Source organism: Sminthopsis crassicaudata, chromosome 2, assembly GCF_048593235.1.
Source record: "Sminthopsis crassicaudata isolate SCR6 chromosome 2, ASM4859323v1, whole genome shotgun sequence".
Lineage (NCBI taxonomy): Eukaryota > Metazoa > Chordata > Mammalia > Dasyuromorphia > Dasyuridae > Sminthopsis > Sminthopsis crassicaudata.
The window spans coordinates 137,222,919-137,242,355 of record NC_133618.1 but is presented as its reverse complement, the minus strand read 5'-3'; the positions used below and the strand labels follow the sequence as shown (position 1 = coordinate 137,242,355).

The 19,437-nt window shown below is 43.4% G+C and overlaps 1 protein-coding gene across 9 annotated transcripts in view; it reads left to right on the top strand.

The window, feature by feature from the left end:
• The window catches only part of SLC20A2 (solute carrier family 20 member 2), a 111,360-nt gene extending 94,748 nt beyond the window's left edge, over positions 1 to 16,612 (top strand). For all 9 annotated transcript variants that reach the window (XM_074287371.1, XM_074287375.1, XM_074287373.1 and 6 more), the window contains 6 exons: positions 1,660 to 1,776; positions 2,992 to 3,195; positions 4,881 to 5,472; positions 6,400 to 6,585; positions 7,145 to 7,229; positions 15,039 to 16,612. In XM_074287371.1, the coding sequence (XP_074143472.1) occupies positions 1,660 to 1,776; positions 2,992 to 3,195; positions 4,881 to 5,472; positions 6,400 to 6,585; positions 7,145 to 7,229; positions 15,039 to 15,203 (1,349 nt within the window). In that variant the 3' untranslated portion in view covers positions 15,204 to 16,612. The remainder of the gene's footprint in view (positions 1 to 1,659; positions 1,777 to 2,991; positions 3,196 to 4,880; positions 5,473 to 6,399; positions 6,586 to 7,144; positions 7,230 to 15,038) is intronic.
• The last annotated feature ends 2,825 nt before the right edge of the window (positions 16,613 to 19,437 follow it).

Sequence of the window (19,437 nt, the reverse complement as noted above, 5' to 3'; positions counted from 1 at the left end):
CTCTGTGTTCTCCCCTCCTCTTCTCTCCCCTTCTCCCTTTCCCCCAGCACATACATCTGCATTGTAACTATAATGGCTTATGGGTGAATAACAGATTTGTCCTCCATCTCTGACCTCCTAAGTTTGTTCTGTTTTCAGTTACCAGCTAGACCTTTCTACTTGTATGCCAGATTTGGCCACTTTTCGTGGTTCCCAAAACCAACTGTTAGCTTTCCTAGGAAAAAAAAACACCTGTTTTTCACCCACTATTCCATCCTCTATTAAGGGGACTAATAAATTTAAATAATATGAATAAGTGAAATATATATGTATATTTATAAGGAAATGTACATATATAATATAATAAAAAATAAAATTATCATTTATTACTATGTGTCAGGTCTTGGGATTTACAAATAGTATTTAATTTAAGTCTCACAACCATCCTGGGAGACAGGTACTATTATCCCCATTTTACAGATGGGGAAACTGAGGCTAAGAAACATCTCAATCTAGATTTGAATTCAGGTTCTGACTCCAGGTTCAATGTTGTATCCGCAGTACCATTTCTCTGTCCTATTACTTTAGAATTGTTATTAATATTACTTTTAATAATAGCTGCCCTATTACCATTAATGATACTATTAATGTTAACCTCCTGATTATCACATTCCAAACTTGTGTCATCTTTCACTCCTTTATTTCTTTTGTTGCTGCATGTATTTGCCAAGTTCTCATGATTAACTCTAGAAACTGTCACTCACCTCAGTCCCCTCGTTATCCATATGACCATTCTGGACCAGCATCTCATTCCCTTCCACCCAGATTATTGTGATAACTTCTCAGCTGGCCTCCCTCCCTATAATTGTTTCTAGTCCATCTTACACAGAATTGCCAGAAAACCTTTCTGAGGGGCCCATGCTTCATAGCCCACCTCAGAATGACCGGCTCCTTAGCCTGCTATACATTGTCCACTCTTCCTAGCTTAGTCTCATACTATAATCTCCATCACACACATAATGCTATAGCCAAACTATACCGCCTACTGTTTCCCAAACATGGTCCTGCTTCCCTCTGTGCTCCAGTATTGAGACTGTCTCCTCTTCCTGGCTTATGTCTCTCCACCATCTTCACCTACTTAAATCCTGCATTTTTTAAAGACTCCTGATTGCCCAGCTGGAAGTGCTTTTTATCCCTCTTGAAGCTCTTGTTCCACATTGTATCATTTTCCTGCATTGACTTTTATAATATTTTTATTATAGTTATTTGTGTATATATCTTTTTTTTTACTTTTCTAGCTTATAAGCTTCTTAACAGCAAGTATATTATTTATCTCTGGCTCTATTATCGGACTTGTGTTGGAAGGGACCTTAGAGATCATCACATCGAGCTCCATTGTACAAAACAGTAAACCAATGTTCAGAAAATTACATGACTATGTCTGAGATCTGTTGGCCTGCTCATGTCAGAACTAGGGGAGATCCCAGGTCATCTCCTAACTTTTGGTCTTATGCCCTTCATCTTCTACCACACTCTCCCTCGGAGCCTAACACAGTGTTTTGCACAGACAAGTTTCATAAATATTTGAGCTAAATCAAATGTATGAGTGTTAATATGTTATTTGTGCTCAATAGAGAAAAATATATTAAATGTTGTGTTGTTGTTGTTTTAATTTCACAGTATTAGGTTTGATTCTTCCATTATGGGCAATAGCTCTCATTTCATTTGGCGTGGCTTTTGTATTTGCTATTTTTGTGTGGCTGGTTGTTTGTCCATGGATGAAGAGGAAGATTGCAGGTAAGATCTTATGTACTATGGTTTCCAAAATGCTCCCTGTTCTTTAATTTTTACTTATACTTAGCTCTCAGTTATGTAATGGAGAAACCAGCTTATCATACAATTATATACATTTGGATAAAAATATAATACTTTTTTGTTAAGTAGTTAAAACACATCTATATAAACATATCACATACTTACTCCATCTTGTCTCAGACTCTTTGTGACTCAGTTTTCCTTTCTTGCTCTTATTGATTGTACTTATTATAAACATGTTGGGGATAGGATTTTTGGAAACTTATTATTACTTCTTAAGTTATAAAAAAGTTTAAATTAAAAAGAATTTTGTCTTAAAGAAAAGGATTTGTTTTTAGTGAGTTGAGAACACTCATACACACACACGTAATACACACAAACACACACAAATTAGGCCAACAGTTTGAGCTCCAACTGGATAGCTGTGGAAACAGACTTGCACTAATATATAGCAATAAAGAATAATGATTTTTCAGTGATAATTCTCAGATCAGTTAAGTGTAATTAGAGAGAAAATTTGAGTATTTGAATTCTTAAACTCACCTTTTCTCTTCAATAGCAGAGTTTTTAGACATAAGTGTCTATACACATTTATATGTATATATTTATATGTATATGTACATATATGTGAGCTTTTTTTAAAATTACATTTAAATGTTTTGCACAATTAAACATGTATAACATACCAAATTACTTACTATTTCAAAGAATGGGGAGCTAAAGAAAGGAGGGAGAAAATCTGAAACTCATGATTTAAAAAAAAAAATGAATGATAAAAAAATTGTCTTTCTGTTAAATTGGGGAAAAATATTTATTTTAAAATAAAATTACATTTAAGCACCAATCAGAATTATTTTGTGGTTGAAGGCAACCTGGCATAGTAGATGTCTAGTACACTGGACTTGGAATTAGGGACAGTGAAATTTCACTTAACTTTCACTCAGTGACACTTTACAAAGTGTATGACTCCTGTCAAGTCAGTTACTTTCTCTCATTCTTAATTTTTTTCATCTATAAAATGGGGATAACAATTATACCTACCTTACAGAATTGTTATGAGTCTCAAGTGAAACAATGTATATAAAGAACATTTTTCAGACTTTCAAGTTGTATCTGTAAAATGTTAATTATTATTGTCTATAAAGATGTTTTGCTTTATGAAGGGTTAAGTTATAGCTTTAACTATGTTTCTTTTAGGCAAATTAAAAAAAGAGGGTGCCTTGTCAAGAATATCTAACGAAAGTCTCCATAAAATCCAAGAAACAGAGTCCCCTGTATTTAAGGAGCTCCCTGGCGCCAAGGCAAATGATGACAGCACAGTACCCCTCACTGCCTCTGCGCCTGAAGCTCCTGGCGTGTCAGAGAGCTCCGTAAATGGAAGCCACTCCCGAGTGCCATACGGTGAGGAGGGAAGTGGGTAGTTCTGCCCAGCAGCAATGAGAAGTTTCGGACGGTTCTGTGTCATGGGTCCCCTGACACCTAGCACCATAATCTAGAGGCTACAGTGTGCTCAGAGGGCAAGCCAGAGCTGAGGGGCAGGGCTGGGGAGCGGGTTCCCCTAACACAGAGGGAATGCTGACAGAGACCTTAGCCTAGTGCATTCTCTGCACTGATTAGGGGCTCTTTTTGAAGATTAAATATGTGTAGGAAAGTGTGACCAGAACCACATAAGTGAGGGTCTGAGCAGAGGAGACAGCCCCTGTGGGTGACCCCTTTTATTTTCTCTAAGGACATAAACTAGACCTGATTAGCCCCACAGAGCAGAGGGAGAGTTGACAAAAGAATCAGGAGCCCAGTCCCTATTTTGGGTACTTGCCCCCCCCTTTGGTGTGTGAGTGGCTATAGTGTGTCTGAAGGGAGTACCCCATCGGTCAGACCATCAGGGCCATTGCAGCACTGGGCAGAAACCACTGCTTTAAGATGCCACATACCAAAACCCTCCTTTTTCCATGAGGAAGAGAAACTTCCCACCAAACTGCTTCTGTTAGGATCCTCCACCCAGCAGAAACAAGGTGAACCTTCCTCCAGCACTTTGAGCTGTGGGGTAGATGAATAACCAGTGAGGGGCCAGAACCACCCTCTCCATGAATATCTCTGGGAATAATGGGCAAGGTCGCAGCTCCCAGAATCCTTATGGGCCTTGCTGAAGGAGATCCCAGGAGCAGCTTTCCAAGGTTACTGTTTTAGGGCCCAGGGAGGCAAGCACTAATTTGACCCAAAGGATCCAAAATATCTGTGTCACATAGACCTGACAAAAGTCTTTCCTTTTGTTGGCATCAGACTTTTCAGTTACATAACTGTGAAGGCCATAGTTTAAAATAAAAGAACAAAGGACACGTTAAATAGAGAGTACACCTCACAAGGGCTGCTGAAAAATGCCATTGCCTGAACAAGTCTCATCAAAGGCTTCTCAGCTGAGAAGGAAGGGTGAGGGAGATGGTCTCCTCACCCTGCTAAGTCCTGAGAGCAGCCACCTGTGGCACAGAGAGGAGGAAGAGGGACCCGAAATTCACCGGAGACAAGATCAGCCATAAAATGGGTGTCCTCAGATGTCTGCCTAAATGCCCGAGGTGTGAGGAAGGAAGGGAGGGGAGGCGAGACCCCAGTGAGAGCAGGCAGCTTTCACCTCACCAGGATCCCTGAGGCTTCCAAGGAGGAGACTACTCACTGAGACGCGGAAGGGGACCCCGCAGCCTGGGGAAATGGGCTGGGAGTGAGGGCACTGAGCACAGGAAAAGGGAAGGGAGTGCAGGGGAGAAAATCCCGTCGCCATGGGGCAGCAGGCAGGAGACTGGGTCTGGGTACAGTGGGAACAGGAGCAGAAGCAGTACTTCCATTGGATCCTCTCACCGGTGGGGTCTGTCACCGTGGATATAAAGTTCTACCAAACCTGACAGCTTATTCCTGAGCCCTTTATTCTGTAGTCATACTGGGTGATTCCTAAAGGAGCTTTTGTTTTTCTGTTTTGTTTTTTAAAGGAAACTTGACATACGTTTAAAAGCATAGTTACTTCATGCTTTTGTCATTTACAAGTTTCTAGGATGCCCATTTGGCACAAAATGCGAGTTCCTCTTTCCTCTTGCCAGGAAGGGCGCTTTCCATGACCCACGGCTCTGTGAAGTCCCCCGTGTCCAATGGCACTTTTGGTTTCGACAGTCAGATGAGGAGTGACGGGCACGTCTATCACACCGTGCACAAGGACTCGGGGCTCTATAAAGACTTGCTGCACAAGATCCATCTTGACAGGGGCCCCGATGAGAAGCCCTTGCAAGAAAGCAATTACAAGCTGCTCCGCCGCAACAACAGCTACACGTGCTACACCGCGGCCATCTGTGGGATGCCCGTACACTCGGCCTTCAAGGCCTCCGACTCATCCTCGGCACCCGAAGACAGCGAGAAGCTCGTGAGTGATGCCGTGTCCTACTCCAAGAAGCGGCTGCGCTACGACAGCTACTCCAGCTACTGCAACGCTGTGGCCGAGGCCGAGATTGAGGCCGACGAGGGGGGCGTGGAGATGAGGCTGGCCTCGGAGCTGGCCGAGGCCGGCCCGCCCCTGGAAGACCCCGGCGAGGAGGAGAAGGAGGAGAAGGACACGGCCGAGGTGCACCTGCTCTTCCATTTCCTGCAGGTCCTTACGGCCTGCTTCGGCTCCTTCGCTCACGGCGGCAACGACGTCAGGTAAGGGCTCGCCACGTGTCAGGTAAGGGCTCGCCACGTGTCAGGTAAGGGCTCGCCACACATCAGGTAAGGGCTTGCCACACATCAGGTAAGGGCTCGCTACACATCAGGTAAAGGCTTGTCACATGCAGGCACTGGCAAGCACAAGCACGGATGGAGCCTCTAGGTCAGCTTATCTAGACCCTGAACTTGAGAGAAATTAAGCATTCCTCCCTAAGAGAGCTCCCCGGGGGATGCCGCCTGCATGCCAGCCAGAGCAAGATAATGGAGGGTGAGGCGGGGGCTGGGGAGAGGGTCCTAAAGCGCCTCGTCCAGGAGGAGGCAGCTGAAAGGGACTCTGGGGGACCCAGCTAAGGGCGGGAGGGCGGCCAGCAGGGGTTCTGGGGAAGGGTCCCCGTGAGAGAGGAGTGGGGAAGAAAGTAGCTATTGGGACCAGCGTGTAGCCGAGAGTGGGTGTGAGGAAGGTGTCAGACGTTATGCTGGGGTCGCTGGGGAGCGACGCTGGTTACTGAGCAGAGGAGAGACATGTTGGGGAGGTCCACAGTTGTAACTGTAGGACAGGAAAGCTGAGAGTTAGAGAATCTAGTTAGGCAGCAGTAGTCCCAGGTGAGAGACTGAACTTCAGGATGGTGGCAATGGGGCTAGAAAGGAAAGAGAAGCTGGAAGAGACGATGTAAAGGAAGAACACTTGTGACTTCTCACTTAGTTTCTAGCCCCATATTTTCCTTAAAACAAAATAACCTACATATATAACACAATAACTGGTTTGTCCTCATTAAATTTTTTTAATTTATCATCCTTGGAAGAGTAAGTATTATTCAGATAAGCCTGAAGCACTAGAAAGTGAACCATAGGACTGGGAAATATGCTTGGAGACTCAGGGATTGTATAACTCCGATGTGTAATGGCTGTTTTCTCCCTTCCTAGTAATGCAATTGGCCCCCTCGTAGCTCTCTGGCTTATTTACCAACAAGGGGGAGTGCTACAAGAAGCAGCGACTCCAGTCTGGTTGCTCTTTTATGGAGGAGTTGGAATTTGTGCAGGGCTCTGGGTTTGGGGGAGAAGAGTGATCCAGACGATGGGCAAAGACCTCACCCCAATCACCCCATCCAGGTGAGTGCAAAGTTACCAGTAAGAGCCACTGATTGTTTATAGACTGACCATGAATAAATTTGGCCCTGTGATTGGTTCTCATTTTTCTTTTATTCTAATTACACATTTCTTTTCCCTTGATAATTTAAATTAAGGTCCTGATAGATACCTGATTTATCGAAACCCCTGAGAGCTGAGGAGTCTCCTGATTTCCTAATAACTACAGATCTATAAAGTGAGAAGATAACAATTCCCAAGCACTGAGACTCCTCCAGAAATCGAAACTGTCCCCCTTATTTGGGTCTGTCCCACTCCCGTGGCCTCTGACAGTTTGCTCTCCTGAATGCGTGGCTTTAAGAGTAGAAAGGCTAGATCGGAAGCTCCCCACCCGCTAATGCAGATTTATGAGTGTGCATTGTTCCCATTCAGCAGTCTCTTGTTCTGTTAATGCGATTCTGAATCAGTCAGCAGTAAACAATTGAACCAAAGAGTATTCTGGTAAGACTCTGGCACCCTGCCCGGTGTCAGTTAGGACTGATACAAAGAATGACTGTGCAGTGTTTTCTTATGCCCCCTGCAGTGGATTCACTATTGAATTGGCTTCGGCGTTCACAGTTGTGATAGCTTCCAATGTTGGACTTCCTGTCAGTACTACACACTGCAAGGTATGCCTCTGCCAAGCGACTGCAGTCCAGGCGGTGGGTCCCACTGGACTCCAGTCCTCAGCTGCCAGGGCCAGCTTCGAGCGGCCCAGGGAATGTGGGGAAAGCCGATGCATCTCCGTGACTGTGTGAAGGGTGCCTGCCCGCTTGGTCGGCGGCGGCCCCCTCCCATCACTAGTGGCCTGCGTTCTCCGGAAGGCTCGGAAGTAGATGGTTTGGCTTTTCCCGGGCTGTGCCTTTCGAGCTTGGCCCTGAGCTCTCTCTTCCTGTTCAGCAGCTGAGACATCTCTGCTTCCTTGATGCATGCACGCATGGCAAGGGCTTCCCTCATCAGATCTATGCTGCAGATTCTCCATTTGTCCTTTTTCTTCTGTTTCTTTCATTGTTTCCACAGTGGATTTTGCATTGAAGTAATGTGCGCGCTAACCGTGCTCTTAGCCTCAAATGGGGGCATTCCAATCAGCTCCACTCACTGCAAGGTATTGGGAGGTGATAGAGGAAGTCAAGCTAAATCAGTCATCCAAATGAAATTTAAATAAAATTGTTTCAGTTTGCTTTCCTTAGGGAGCCCTTAAAGGGACCACAGTGTCTGATGGTCACTTCCGGCTAACAGGTTGGCCACCGGCAGGGTGGGATGATGGAAAGAGCATTGGTCTTGGAATCAGTAGCCCTGACTCCAGCCTGGCACCCACACTAACCCTAAGACTCAGGGCGAGATGTGCTCTCACGCTTCCTCTTCTGTAGGAAAAGGGGATGATTATAATTTCACCCCATGATTATTTGCCTAAATATTTGCCTTACTCAAAAGAATAATTCCTATCCTAATAGATTAATGGAGAGATTGCAGAGAAAATGCCAGACATTGGGATACCTCCAGAAAGGCCCACCATTATTATTCAGACTCCACAAATTCAGAAACACTTCCTGATTTTCCAAGATACTTCTGAATTCACCCCCAGAAAGTATGAGGCCTGCCTAAAAAGGATGGATTAAAAGCAATTTTCTAATTGCTGAGGGGAAGTCCTAGATTGGTCATAATTAACATTTAAGACTAACCTAGGACCTTCCCTTTATATATAAAAGATTCAGCAGCAGTAGGGAAAGGGAAAGTAGGGAAATTTCTCCATATACACTTAACCTTAAAGGGGAAAAAAAATGATTTTTAAAAAGACCCCCTAGAGTGAATCTGTCATTAGAAGTGAACATTTTTTCAGCTCTTAACATTCTATAATCTCATAGAAAGGCACTTTGAAGCCTTCTGGTCCAACCCTTCATTCTACAGGGGAGGAAGACGAGACCCAAAACAGGGCCAGAGCCAGATTCACATGGAAGATGTAAAAAAGAAAGGTGGTCTTTCCAAATCGTTTGTGGGTCACAGATAACCATTGGGCTTTTTAAGTGGGAGAAATACACTTTTCTTGTTCTGTTTAAGTGTCTATTCCTCCTAAAAAAACAGTTTTTAAATTTGGGTTGGGAAAGAGGGAAGTATTGTTTGCTTTTGAGCAAACACTGACACTATATGAGGGGCAATCCTAATGAAATCAAACTGTTTCAAAGCAACTAAAGAATTTCTTGGAGAAATATTGCAGATTATTTCTTTAGTTTCTCTAGTTTGCTAACTGCTTTCCTAACTTTTCATTCATCAGAATGTTTATTAACAAACTAACTCGTTATATTATTTTTAATATAATAATAAAATCCTACAACAGGATTTAATAATAATAAGTAACGCCAGTCTTGCTGATACCACCACATCCAGAATGTAAACTACTTGGCAACTGAAAAGTACAATCTACATATGAATAACAAACTCCAATATTTTATCTTAAAATATATTTTGGTACAAGTCAAGCAGTGAACCTAGATGATAAATAAAAAGAGCTACTAATGATATACTTATGCTAGAATAATATATTTAGATTTAATATAGATAGAGAATCTATCCTGAGATTTGCAGACCTTATGATTTGGGACAACCAATAATAAGTGTATTAAGTGATTTTATTTCAGTGTCTTTCAAACATCATCCATATGTTGGATGCCAATTCCTCTAGATAAACATCTCAGCATTTCCTCAACTGTAAACTTATCAGAGGAGAAGAATGTTTTAGAAAGTAATAATTATCTTGGAGCCATCTGGAACCTGTGACTTTTTAAAAATTTAAAATATATTTTTGATAACTGCATTTCAGCATAATTTGTTTCATTTGGTTTTTTGCATGTGTTTTGTTTTATGCTCTAAAAATTTTGTTTTAAGAAGACAGTCCATAGACTTCATCACACTGACTGTCAAAAGGGTAAGAAACCCAAAATGAGAATATGATAATTAGATTAATATTAGCACATAAATCATGGAAGAAGGGTTGCCTAGATAACCAAATTAGGTATTCAGACTTCAATAAACAGTTCTCTTTGCTTCTAAAACTTTTCATTATAATTAACTCACTCTGTAGACCCCTCCACTGTTCTGCTGGAGGTGAGCCTGACCACTTATGCCAAGGTGTCAAACACTCTGCCAAGTCTATCAAGCTAGAAAGGCTTTCAGGGTGGCCGCAGTGGTGGAATATGCGCCTGCCAACCAGTGACCAGCCTAGGGAGAAAGTCAGCAGAAGATTGACCAATAATTCACGGATTTCTTTGGCCAGAGAACTTTGTTTAAAAATATTAAGTCATGATGTACTTATTCTGATGAAATCAGAGATTTATTAAATACTGAAGCTTCCCTGAACCTACTTGTATAGCGTTCCAGTGTTCCTGGAGACAACATACTTATTTTTTATATTAGTTTTCCACTGTCCTAAGATGGCTACTGTTGTTGTAGTTTGCCCTTCCTTCTTGAAGAGGACCATGATATCAGGGAGGGGATGCCATAACCTGCAAGTGAACTGGATTTCAACGAAGGAGGGCTGGGCAAGGTCACCTGCCTCACTTTCCCTTCCAGAGCCATATGGTTCAGTGGCCAGACATAGATCAGGACAACCAGAGATGGCCCTTGGCCTTTTTAAGCTAAAGTTTTGTTTAACAGGTCTCGGTTTGACTGAGGCATGTCCAGTTAAGATTAGGTAAGTAATGAGACAGAGAAGGACTTCTTTTAAACAAAAAAAACTATACAATATGCATATACATACATAAATATGTTTATACATACATATGTGTGTATAGTTGTGCATATACATATGTATGTGTGTATAAAAGTCTGGGGATGAGGAGAGATTCTGGGGATTCTGGCCAAAACAGAAAAAATAATATTTACATTCATTCTGAGCCAATCAGAGCCCAAGTAATGACCAAATGGAGCTTAACCTGGGACCTCCTGTTGCTCAGTCAGTGAAAACCAAAATAATTTGGGCTTACGGCATGATCCAAATATTTATTTTTCATATTAATCTTCTGCTGTTCCTGAAATGCCTATTAGTAGCATAGGTTAAGAAATTCCATCACCTAGGAGAGATAATAATCTGATTAGTGAATCTGAGGAAACAGAATCTGGAAAGGAAATTTTTAACTTAAATTTTATCAAACATTTGAGTGCTCTTCCTTGGGAATACAAAACCCAGAAACAAATAGGACTTTAATTCATGAAATTTAGATTCTAATGGAGGGGCAGCATGCTTATAGAGATGTGTGTGTTCAGGTGGTCAGAGGAACCTTTCCCCAAAAGAAGCAGAACACCATTGGCCAGCTCCCAGGCAGGTGCCCTTGCCAGATTAAGGTGGGAGTGGGGAAATCCCCTGTCATCCTCCCACATGGATTGATATTAAACACATGCAGTCTCAAGGGAGAATAACTTGTATGTCCTGGTGGGGACGGTGGTTGGGTTGGGGACCAGAGGCAGGAGTGCAGGGCAGCCCCAAGGGGGATGATGAGAAGCAGCAGCCTTCAAACACTGACTGATATTTCACTTTTACCAAGCCTGCCTGTGTTAGCAAAATTTGGAAAGAGAAGCACTATTTACTTCTTGATTTGTGTAATTATTACCAGCAATGGGAGCATTCCCTCCCATTTCTCAACTATCTCCCAAGAATTTCTTAATCCAGTTCCAAGGAAGCCTAAGAGAAAAGTCATCCTCCCGTGGGGGCAGAATGCTACTGCTAATGAAGAAGTTCTGCTGGTCCTGGCTGTGACCCGGGAACTTTCCTGTTGGCCACTGCCAAGGAGAAAAAGGAGGAGCAGTCAGCTGCTTCTTGGCACTTTCTGGGGGCAAGTAAATATGGCAGGCAAATCTGACCCTCCTCTTCTAAAAAAAAAGACATCCCTGAATGGTGAGACTGACACCTCATCTTTGAATGAGGGAGAGCTCTGCCTTGTAACATAAGCCTGAGTCCCACCCCCGGCTTAAGATTCCCTCTCAGTCCCTCACTGAGCGAGATTGTCGGCCGCCACATATTCTGCCTGCCTGGATCCCTGTGTGGGATATGTGGGCTGAAGTATGTGAGAGCGTGGGACGGAGGGAAGAATCAGGCCCTATGTAAAGGCAGTCATGAATCCCACAGCTGGCCACTGTTTCTTACAACACGCTGAAATCATAAATCTGAGAGTAGGGGCAGGGGCCCAGCGGTGGAAGTCACCCTGCCTCAGTTCAGATCCCCGCCTGTGCACTACAGAACTGGTGTTGGGGCTTCAGCACCAGCCCCCAGGGCAGGCAGCCACTCCCTGCCACCCATGGCTAGGCGCTGGGCAGGCCTTAAACAGGGGAGCTGGTTGTTGCTGATTCCCTGCCGCTTTTGTCATCCGCACCTTGGAGCATTTACAAGCATACATTAATAATTTAAACTGACTTTTATACAATAATTTCAGGTTTGCAGGCCCTTGGAACACATACTATCTCAGTGGTATTTCATGACTATCTTTACTCCAAGTCTCATCCACCAGTCTGGTTGTCTTCCTCAGTGTGGCAGTGTCTTTGAGAGTTTCCTAGTAGCCACTAATAAATGACCGCTGCTTCTACCACACAGTCAGCTTAGAGAGATCAATTAATGCAACCCTTTGGTTTTTACTGGTCAGGAAACAGATGCAGAATCAGGCTGAGGTGACTTGCCCATGGTCACACTTCTAGTTAGTGGCAGAGGCAATTAATAAACATTTATTAAGCACCTTCTGTGTACCAGGTTTCACAGTAATCTCTAAGGTTCAAAAAGTGGCAAAAGACATTGCCTACTCTTTAAGTCTACAGTCTAATGGGCAGGACTTGAAACCTTGTTTTTGTCTAGTACTTCTCACTAATAGGTTTACATTTTTAAAGTTATGCATTTCATTACCAAGAAGCTAAGCCCAGGTCAGCTAAGTAAGTTAAGCTAAGCTTCAGTTTAATAATAGTCTGGTCAAACTAAGAAAACTAAGCAGGCACTTAGCTTTGAAAATAGAAATGTTCACAGAAGCAAAGTTCACTGGCTTGCTAATGATCCCTTCCTGCTGTTAACTTCAGATTTATGACACGGTCACAATGACTAAACATAGGCAGTCTTTGTGAGCTCTTAGATACGAATTTAGACCCAGTCCAATGGTCAGATTTTGGATTATCCACTGTTGGCATTTCTCATTTGATAGTAGTGTGAAAGTCATTTAGAATAAAGGGTAAAGTCACCACAAGGAACCCCAAGTTAGAGTAGTCTTGACTCCAGATAAGCAGTCTGGATGGAACAAAGGCTGTTTGATAATGGTTGAATTGGGTTTTCCGTTTTAAATGACCTGTATTGTGACCTACTGGATAAATCCTCTGACTTACCTGAGATAGTGAGGTTAAATGACTTCCCCAGAGGCGCATAGGTTTTATCATAATGAATCTACTTGCGTTTATAATACACCTTAGTCACCTGCGGAGAAGGTGAATATTATGCTCATTTTACAATGGAGTGGATGAGAGGTCAGTGACTCACTATCCACACCTAGTGGAGGAGCCTCTGAGGGAGGAATTGGATTACAGCCTTCCTGAAGCCATGTCCAGCACTCTCTCCAGAATTCTCCTGTCCCTTTTATTTTTGACCTAGACCTCCATTTCCTTTATTGGAAAGTCCCTCTTCCAGAGTGGACACAGATCTGTGCAGGGACACTCCACCAGGGTGCATCAGAAGCTGCTTTTGTGCCCCAGTTCCCCTTCTTGCACTCTGCTCCCCAATGCTGCCTCTTCAAGATTCCCCAGATGATGAACAGAATCCCACTTCACACGTAGATTAGAGCCAGCAGAATTAGCATTACTGGAAAAGCCAAAACATAGGACATATGACAGTGAATGTTAAAAGCTATGGTATTTTCTCAGGTCATTAATTGTTAAGATGTTTTTCTCCTTCTGGTGGGGTTTGCCAAGAAAGAACATTCAAATTAGCCCAGGAACTGGGCAAGCTGGGCAAATAGAAAATATTTGATTGTGCTTAAGAATGACTTTTGATGAAGGAATAAATTACTGTTGTAATTTTTCCCCCCAGGTAGAGAGACCTTGTTCTTTTTGTTTATCCATTTATATCTTCCCAGTTGGGAAAAGAATAGTCATGGAACATATACAGGGGATAGAGTCAGGAAGATAAATATTTTCAAGTTCAAATCTGACCTCAGATACTTACTAGCTGTGTGATCCTGGGCAAGCCACTTAACCCCGTTTACCTCCATTTCCTCATTTGTAAAATGAGCCGAAGGAAATGGCAAACTACTGCAGCATCCTTGCCAAGAGAACCACAAATGAGGTCACAAACAGTCTAAGAGTATGTTGGTCTCCATCAGAATCTCAGATATCAGAAGACCATTGTGAAAATTAGTTATTGATGAGAGGAGACAAAGGCATTTGTTTAGAAATCCTGAGCATAGCATTTTATTATTTCATCCTCACAGCAGTCCTGATGTAGCCAAATCCTGTCTTCATTTTACAGATGAGGAAACAGAAGATGAAAAAGATAATTAGGTGAATTATCAAAAACCCTTGGCCTCTGTCCTCCAAAGCCAGTGGCCTTTGTGTGACACTATCCCCTGGAAATGGGGACAAATGATCTAGTCAGTGGAATACATGTGGCTGTGTGGAGCACCATTCTCTCCATCACTTGCACCCAGATGTTCCTGCACATCTGGCAGCTTCATATCAGCCCTTCCGAGTCTCCTCCGGAGGGTTGGCTATCATGCCCTCGGGCTGCTCGGTGACTCGGGCATTCCTGGGGAGGCAGCCCGTGTATGCCCCGGTGCCCCGGGGTTAGCCCGTCACCGGGGCTGTTTTTGAAGGGCGAGACCCACTGTAGGTCATGCTTTAATTGTTTTCTTCAATGACATTCCTTTTAATTTTTTTTCCACTTTATGAATGTGACCGGACACCCCGAAGCAAAGTCTGCTCTTAAAAATTCATCCCCGAGCCAGTAGAAAACTAGGAGCAGGTGTGGAGGGGATGGCTAAGGCATCCGGGGATTTATAATGTCCATGTGTGTCTAGTAGGAGAGCAGCAAGGGCTCCGGTGCCTCTAGAAGGGCAGGGCTTGTGTTCGTGGGCTTTGTTTTCCGGGAGAATCGTTACCAAATCTGTTTCGTGCGCTTGTCTCTAACGCAGCTGTTACTGCATGGATCAGATCTATTAGGACTTAAAGAGGCTCCCTTTGGTTTTCACGTTGAGCTTAAGTCACCGCAGGAAGCACTTAATGACTTAAGCTTCCCGGAATCCAAACTGGGCCGAGAAGGTAGCTGGGCCTTGTGACCCGGCCCTGCCCCAGCAGGGGGTGAGGGCCCTCGCCTTCCTGGGCGTCCCCATCTCGGAGCAGCGTGGTATCAGCAAGCTGGTGGTAGTTGTGAGGCCGGCCCTGCTTTGTCGCCCGTTCTCACTTGTCAATGCTCCCACCCCCAGGTCGGCTCTGTGGTGGCCGTGGGCTGGATCCGCTCGCGGAAGGCCGTGGACTGGCATCTCTTCCGGAACATCTTTGTGGCCTGGTTTGTGACTGTGCCGGTGGCCGGCTTGTTCAGCGCCGCGGTGATGGCCATCCTGATGTACGGCATCCTGCCGTACGTGTGAAGCGGCCCGGGCCCAGGCGCATGCTTCGTAAAGGGACGGCCCGGGGGTCTGTGGGGTCGCGGCCCCTCCCAGCCCGCGCGCGAGACCCCGTCTCCAGCGCACATGCTCACTCTACGCCACCAGCTTCACCGAATCCCAGAGTACAGACAGTGACCCCCTCACTCACCATCCACCCGAGCGGCAGAACTCCAGCTTTCGTCATTAACCAAACTACTGTCTATAACAACATGTGCTCGATTGGTGATATAACATGTGATGCCGTTAATTATCTATTAAATATATGCTGTATACATAGAGTAGGAAGCACTACTGCGAATATAGTCAAAGTTGGGGTGGAGAGAATTGCCTAGAATTATCCAATAAATCTGTATATAATTATTTCAGTGGCGGTTTTTAAATGCCTTTTAAAGGCAGTTGTAGATTGGGAAATGCTTTTTCCCCTGTTTGTAAGATAAATGAGGTACAGGCTATATAACAAATTCGAAAACACTGTATGTAGGTCTGTAACGGTCTCTGTGCTATGGAAACAATACTGGAACAAAAGTTCACAAGTGCTTTGATGAAATAATTTGTCCATATACTGTATTGATTATTGTGTAATATATTGTAATTGCTTTTGTAAATACTTAAAACTGTAACTTTTTAATGGTGCATTTCCCTTTTACATTTTGGATCAGAAAGTTTTAGAAAGTACCAAAGAAGCAGGGGAGTATTTTGCCAGTATTACATTTTCACACTATATTTATCTCCTTCTTCCTTGTTTCCACTATTAAACCGGGATTATGGCAAGACCAATCATGTTTGAATCTGCCCCACAGATGGACCCATCATTCCCACATGGCATCAGTGATCTCCTTTCCCTTCCTTCCCTGCCCAGATACCACAGATCAGGAAGCTCTCGAGTGTTCTGAGTTCTGTTTAACAGAGAGAACAGACAGATCTAAGGAAAAATGATAAATAATAAAAGTGATAAAATGGTGCAGTATCAGGTCTGCACTTCAAATCCCCTCCCCAACCCACCCCCCTTTCCCACTCCTATAACCTCCTCAAAGAAACTCCAGTCACAGACTTTGAAATAAGTGTTATATATTCTGGGATGGGCCATTATGGAACTAATCAGTTACAATTCAAGATTTGGTTTTGATTTTAGCTGAAATGATCACTGATCAGAAAGTCTATGGGCTTAGTGTTTGTATTGGAGGAACTGACAAGCCAGGATCCTACCCCGATCCTTCAGCTGTTGTTTTTTGTAAGTATAAGGGAGAGAGAAAGCTTGACTAATGCTTAGGAACCTGAGACTATTGAAATGCTGCTAAATTTTTGATATTGACAGACATTTTATTGGTACTTCATTGTGATTTTTTCATTAATCAGCCATATTAAATTTATAATAAAAATGACCCCTGAAATCCTGCTGATTGTATTTTTTTTAAACTTAAAATTGTATTATCTTTGTGTTGTGTTTTTGTTTGAGAGTGCAGAGGTTGGTGTCAGCATGTGGTATGATGAATTTTAATGGGAATTGTTTATATCTTTGTATTGCCATCTGATGCCAGGCATTTTTGCTCACTTTGCCTAGAACGATGCCCCTTCTTACCTCCCCCAATTCTGGGCATCCCCAGCTTCCATCAGGTTCTATCTAAAATCCCACCCTTCTGCCTGAAATCTTTCTCAAATTCTCTTGATGATTATCTCCATTGATGATTATTGTTCAATCATTGTCAGTCACATCCAATTCTTTGTGATCCCATTTTTTTGGCAGAGATATTGAGTGCTTGTCTTTTCCTTCTCCAGCCCATTTTACAGATGGGGAAACTGAGGCAAACAGGGTTAACTTGACCAGGGTCACACAGCTAATAAATGTTTGAGGCTGAATTTGAACTGTGGTCTTCTTGACTCCAGACCCAGAATTCTGTCCACCATACCAACTAGCTACTACAATTAAATATATATATATATATATATATGTGTGTGTGTGTGTGTGTGTGTGTGTGTGTGTGTGTGTATGTGTGTGTTGTATCATATTTATATACAATATACATAAAATGTGCATTATATACATACGTAAAACCTATATATTATATGGGTTTTTATGTCGTTTGTACATAGTTGTTCTTGTGTTTTCTTCCCCTTTAGACTGTGGGCTATTTATGCTTTTGTTTGATTCTTCACACACTGGCACACAGTAGGCTCTCAATATGCGCTTAATTGATTCACTGATTGACCCCTGCTCTTCAAAGGGAAAGGTTCTTTTCCCTCAGAGCTTCAGGCCCATTGGTAGAACACAGTTTGTTCAGAGCAGCAAGCCCCTTCTTGTGAAAGGTGGAAGAAAAGGGAAGGGCAGCAGCATTTTGTACAGGAAGGAGCCTGGCCCAGACTTTCCACCTTGGCTGTCCTGGTTGACCTTGGGAACCAAGTCACTGAGTCTGGATCTCAGTTTTTTCATTTGTAAAATAGGGAGGTTTGACGAACTAGTGTTCCCTCACTGACATTATGTGATATCATAATAGGGACATCAGGCCATAAATCTAAAACTGGCAAAAAGAGAAACTGAGGCTCAAAGATTGAAGCTATGAATGTAACTTTATTTTAAATCATTATACACATGCTAGCTGCTAAAGCGATTTTCCCAAATGCTCAATAAACTCTGGTGGCTGCCTCTAGGATCAAATAAAAAGTCTTTTACAACGTGACTCAAATCACCATCTACCTTTCTAACCTTTTACCACATTACTCTCCCTTGTACACAATAGGACTTCTTAATGATTATTCATCACACCAGTGGTACTCTCCTTTTCTCTCCTTTGCCTCCTAAGCACCGGCCCCACTTCTAACTGCCCTCCGGCCATCATCTCGAGGAGAAACCCCTGTGGGGACAGGGCCATCGGGTTCTGACTAGTTGACGCAGCAAGGCTACCAGAAGGAGGGGGAGGCAAGGCAGCAGCATCCAGACGGAAGCAAGTCCTGGGGGTAGCAACGTCCACGTCCCCTGCAGCCTGTCCGGCTCCCAGCCGCGGCCCGGCAGAGGCTGCAGGGGCTGGAGCCCCGGCCTTCCCTAACTCAAACCCCAAAGACCCGGCGGGACTCTCACCGATGAAGCTGTAGCACGGTCCACTGAGCTGACATCAGAAATGCGTTTTGGGAGGGGAAACAGCGGGAGAACAGATGCGTCCCCTGCCTATGTGATCCTTCCCTCGCCTTGGAGCGGAAAGCTTTTCCCGTATCCTCTCCTAACAGAACTCCCTGAGATGTCGGCAAACAGCAGGTACCTAGTCTGAGCCAAGCCCCGAGCTAAACACTAGGGATGCGGAAAGGAGCTGGTCCTGCCCTCAAGGGGCTTACGGGACCCAAGAGAAAGGGGGTGGGGGGAGAAGGTACCCACTACGGAGTATGATGGAACTGTCCACAAACTGGTGGTGGCAGGTGAATGAGCAGGGAGCCCTCTTGAAATGGCAGCTTTGGGAGTTTTGTTCCATCCTCCAATCCGAGGATCCAGTCCCAAAGCTGAGGCTTCCCTCATGAGGATGAGTTTCTGAGAACAGGGACACTTTTCTGTTTATATCCCCAGAATTAGAGCAGTTCTTTTGCACATATTAAGTGCTAAATCAATTAAGTGCTTTTTTTACTCACTAGTTTCCTTCAAAGCACCACTTTTTTTAATTAAAGTTTTATTTAATTTTTTTTACTAAAGCTTTTTATTTTCAAAACATATGCAAAGATTATCTTTCACCACTGATCCTTACAAAACCTTGTGTTCCAATTTCTTCCCTTCCCCCCACTCCCTTTTCTAGATGGCAAGTAATCCAATACATGTTAAACATGGTAAAAAAATGTATGTAAATCCAATATAGGCACATGTATTTATACAATTATTTTGCTACACAAGAAGAATCAGATTAAAAAGGAAAAAAAGAGAAAGATTTTTTTTTTTTTTTGCAAACTAAAGAAGTGAAATTCCCACAGTTCTCTCGCTGAGCAAAGCACCATCTTTCTACATGAAGTCTTCCTGATTCACCATCCCCTTCTTCACTGCTGATGCCTTTCTCCTCCTCCCAATTATCCCATCTCCATGTTGTTCATGCATATATGTGTTTATGCTCTTTCCTTCTGGCATTCAGGAGTGGGTTTTGTCTTAGTATACATAGCACCTGGCACAGAGCTAGTACTTAATTAAAAGGCTTGTTGATTAACTTAATCCAACCTGTTTTGAAGATAAGGAAAGCTAGGCACCAAA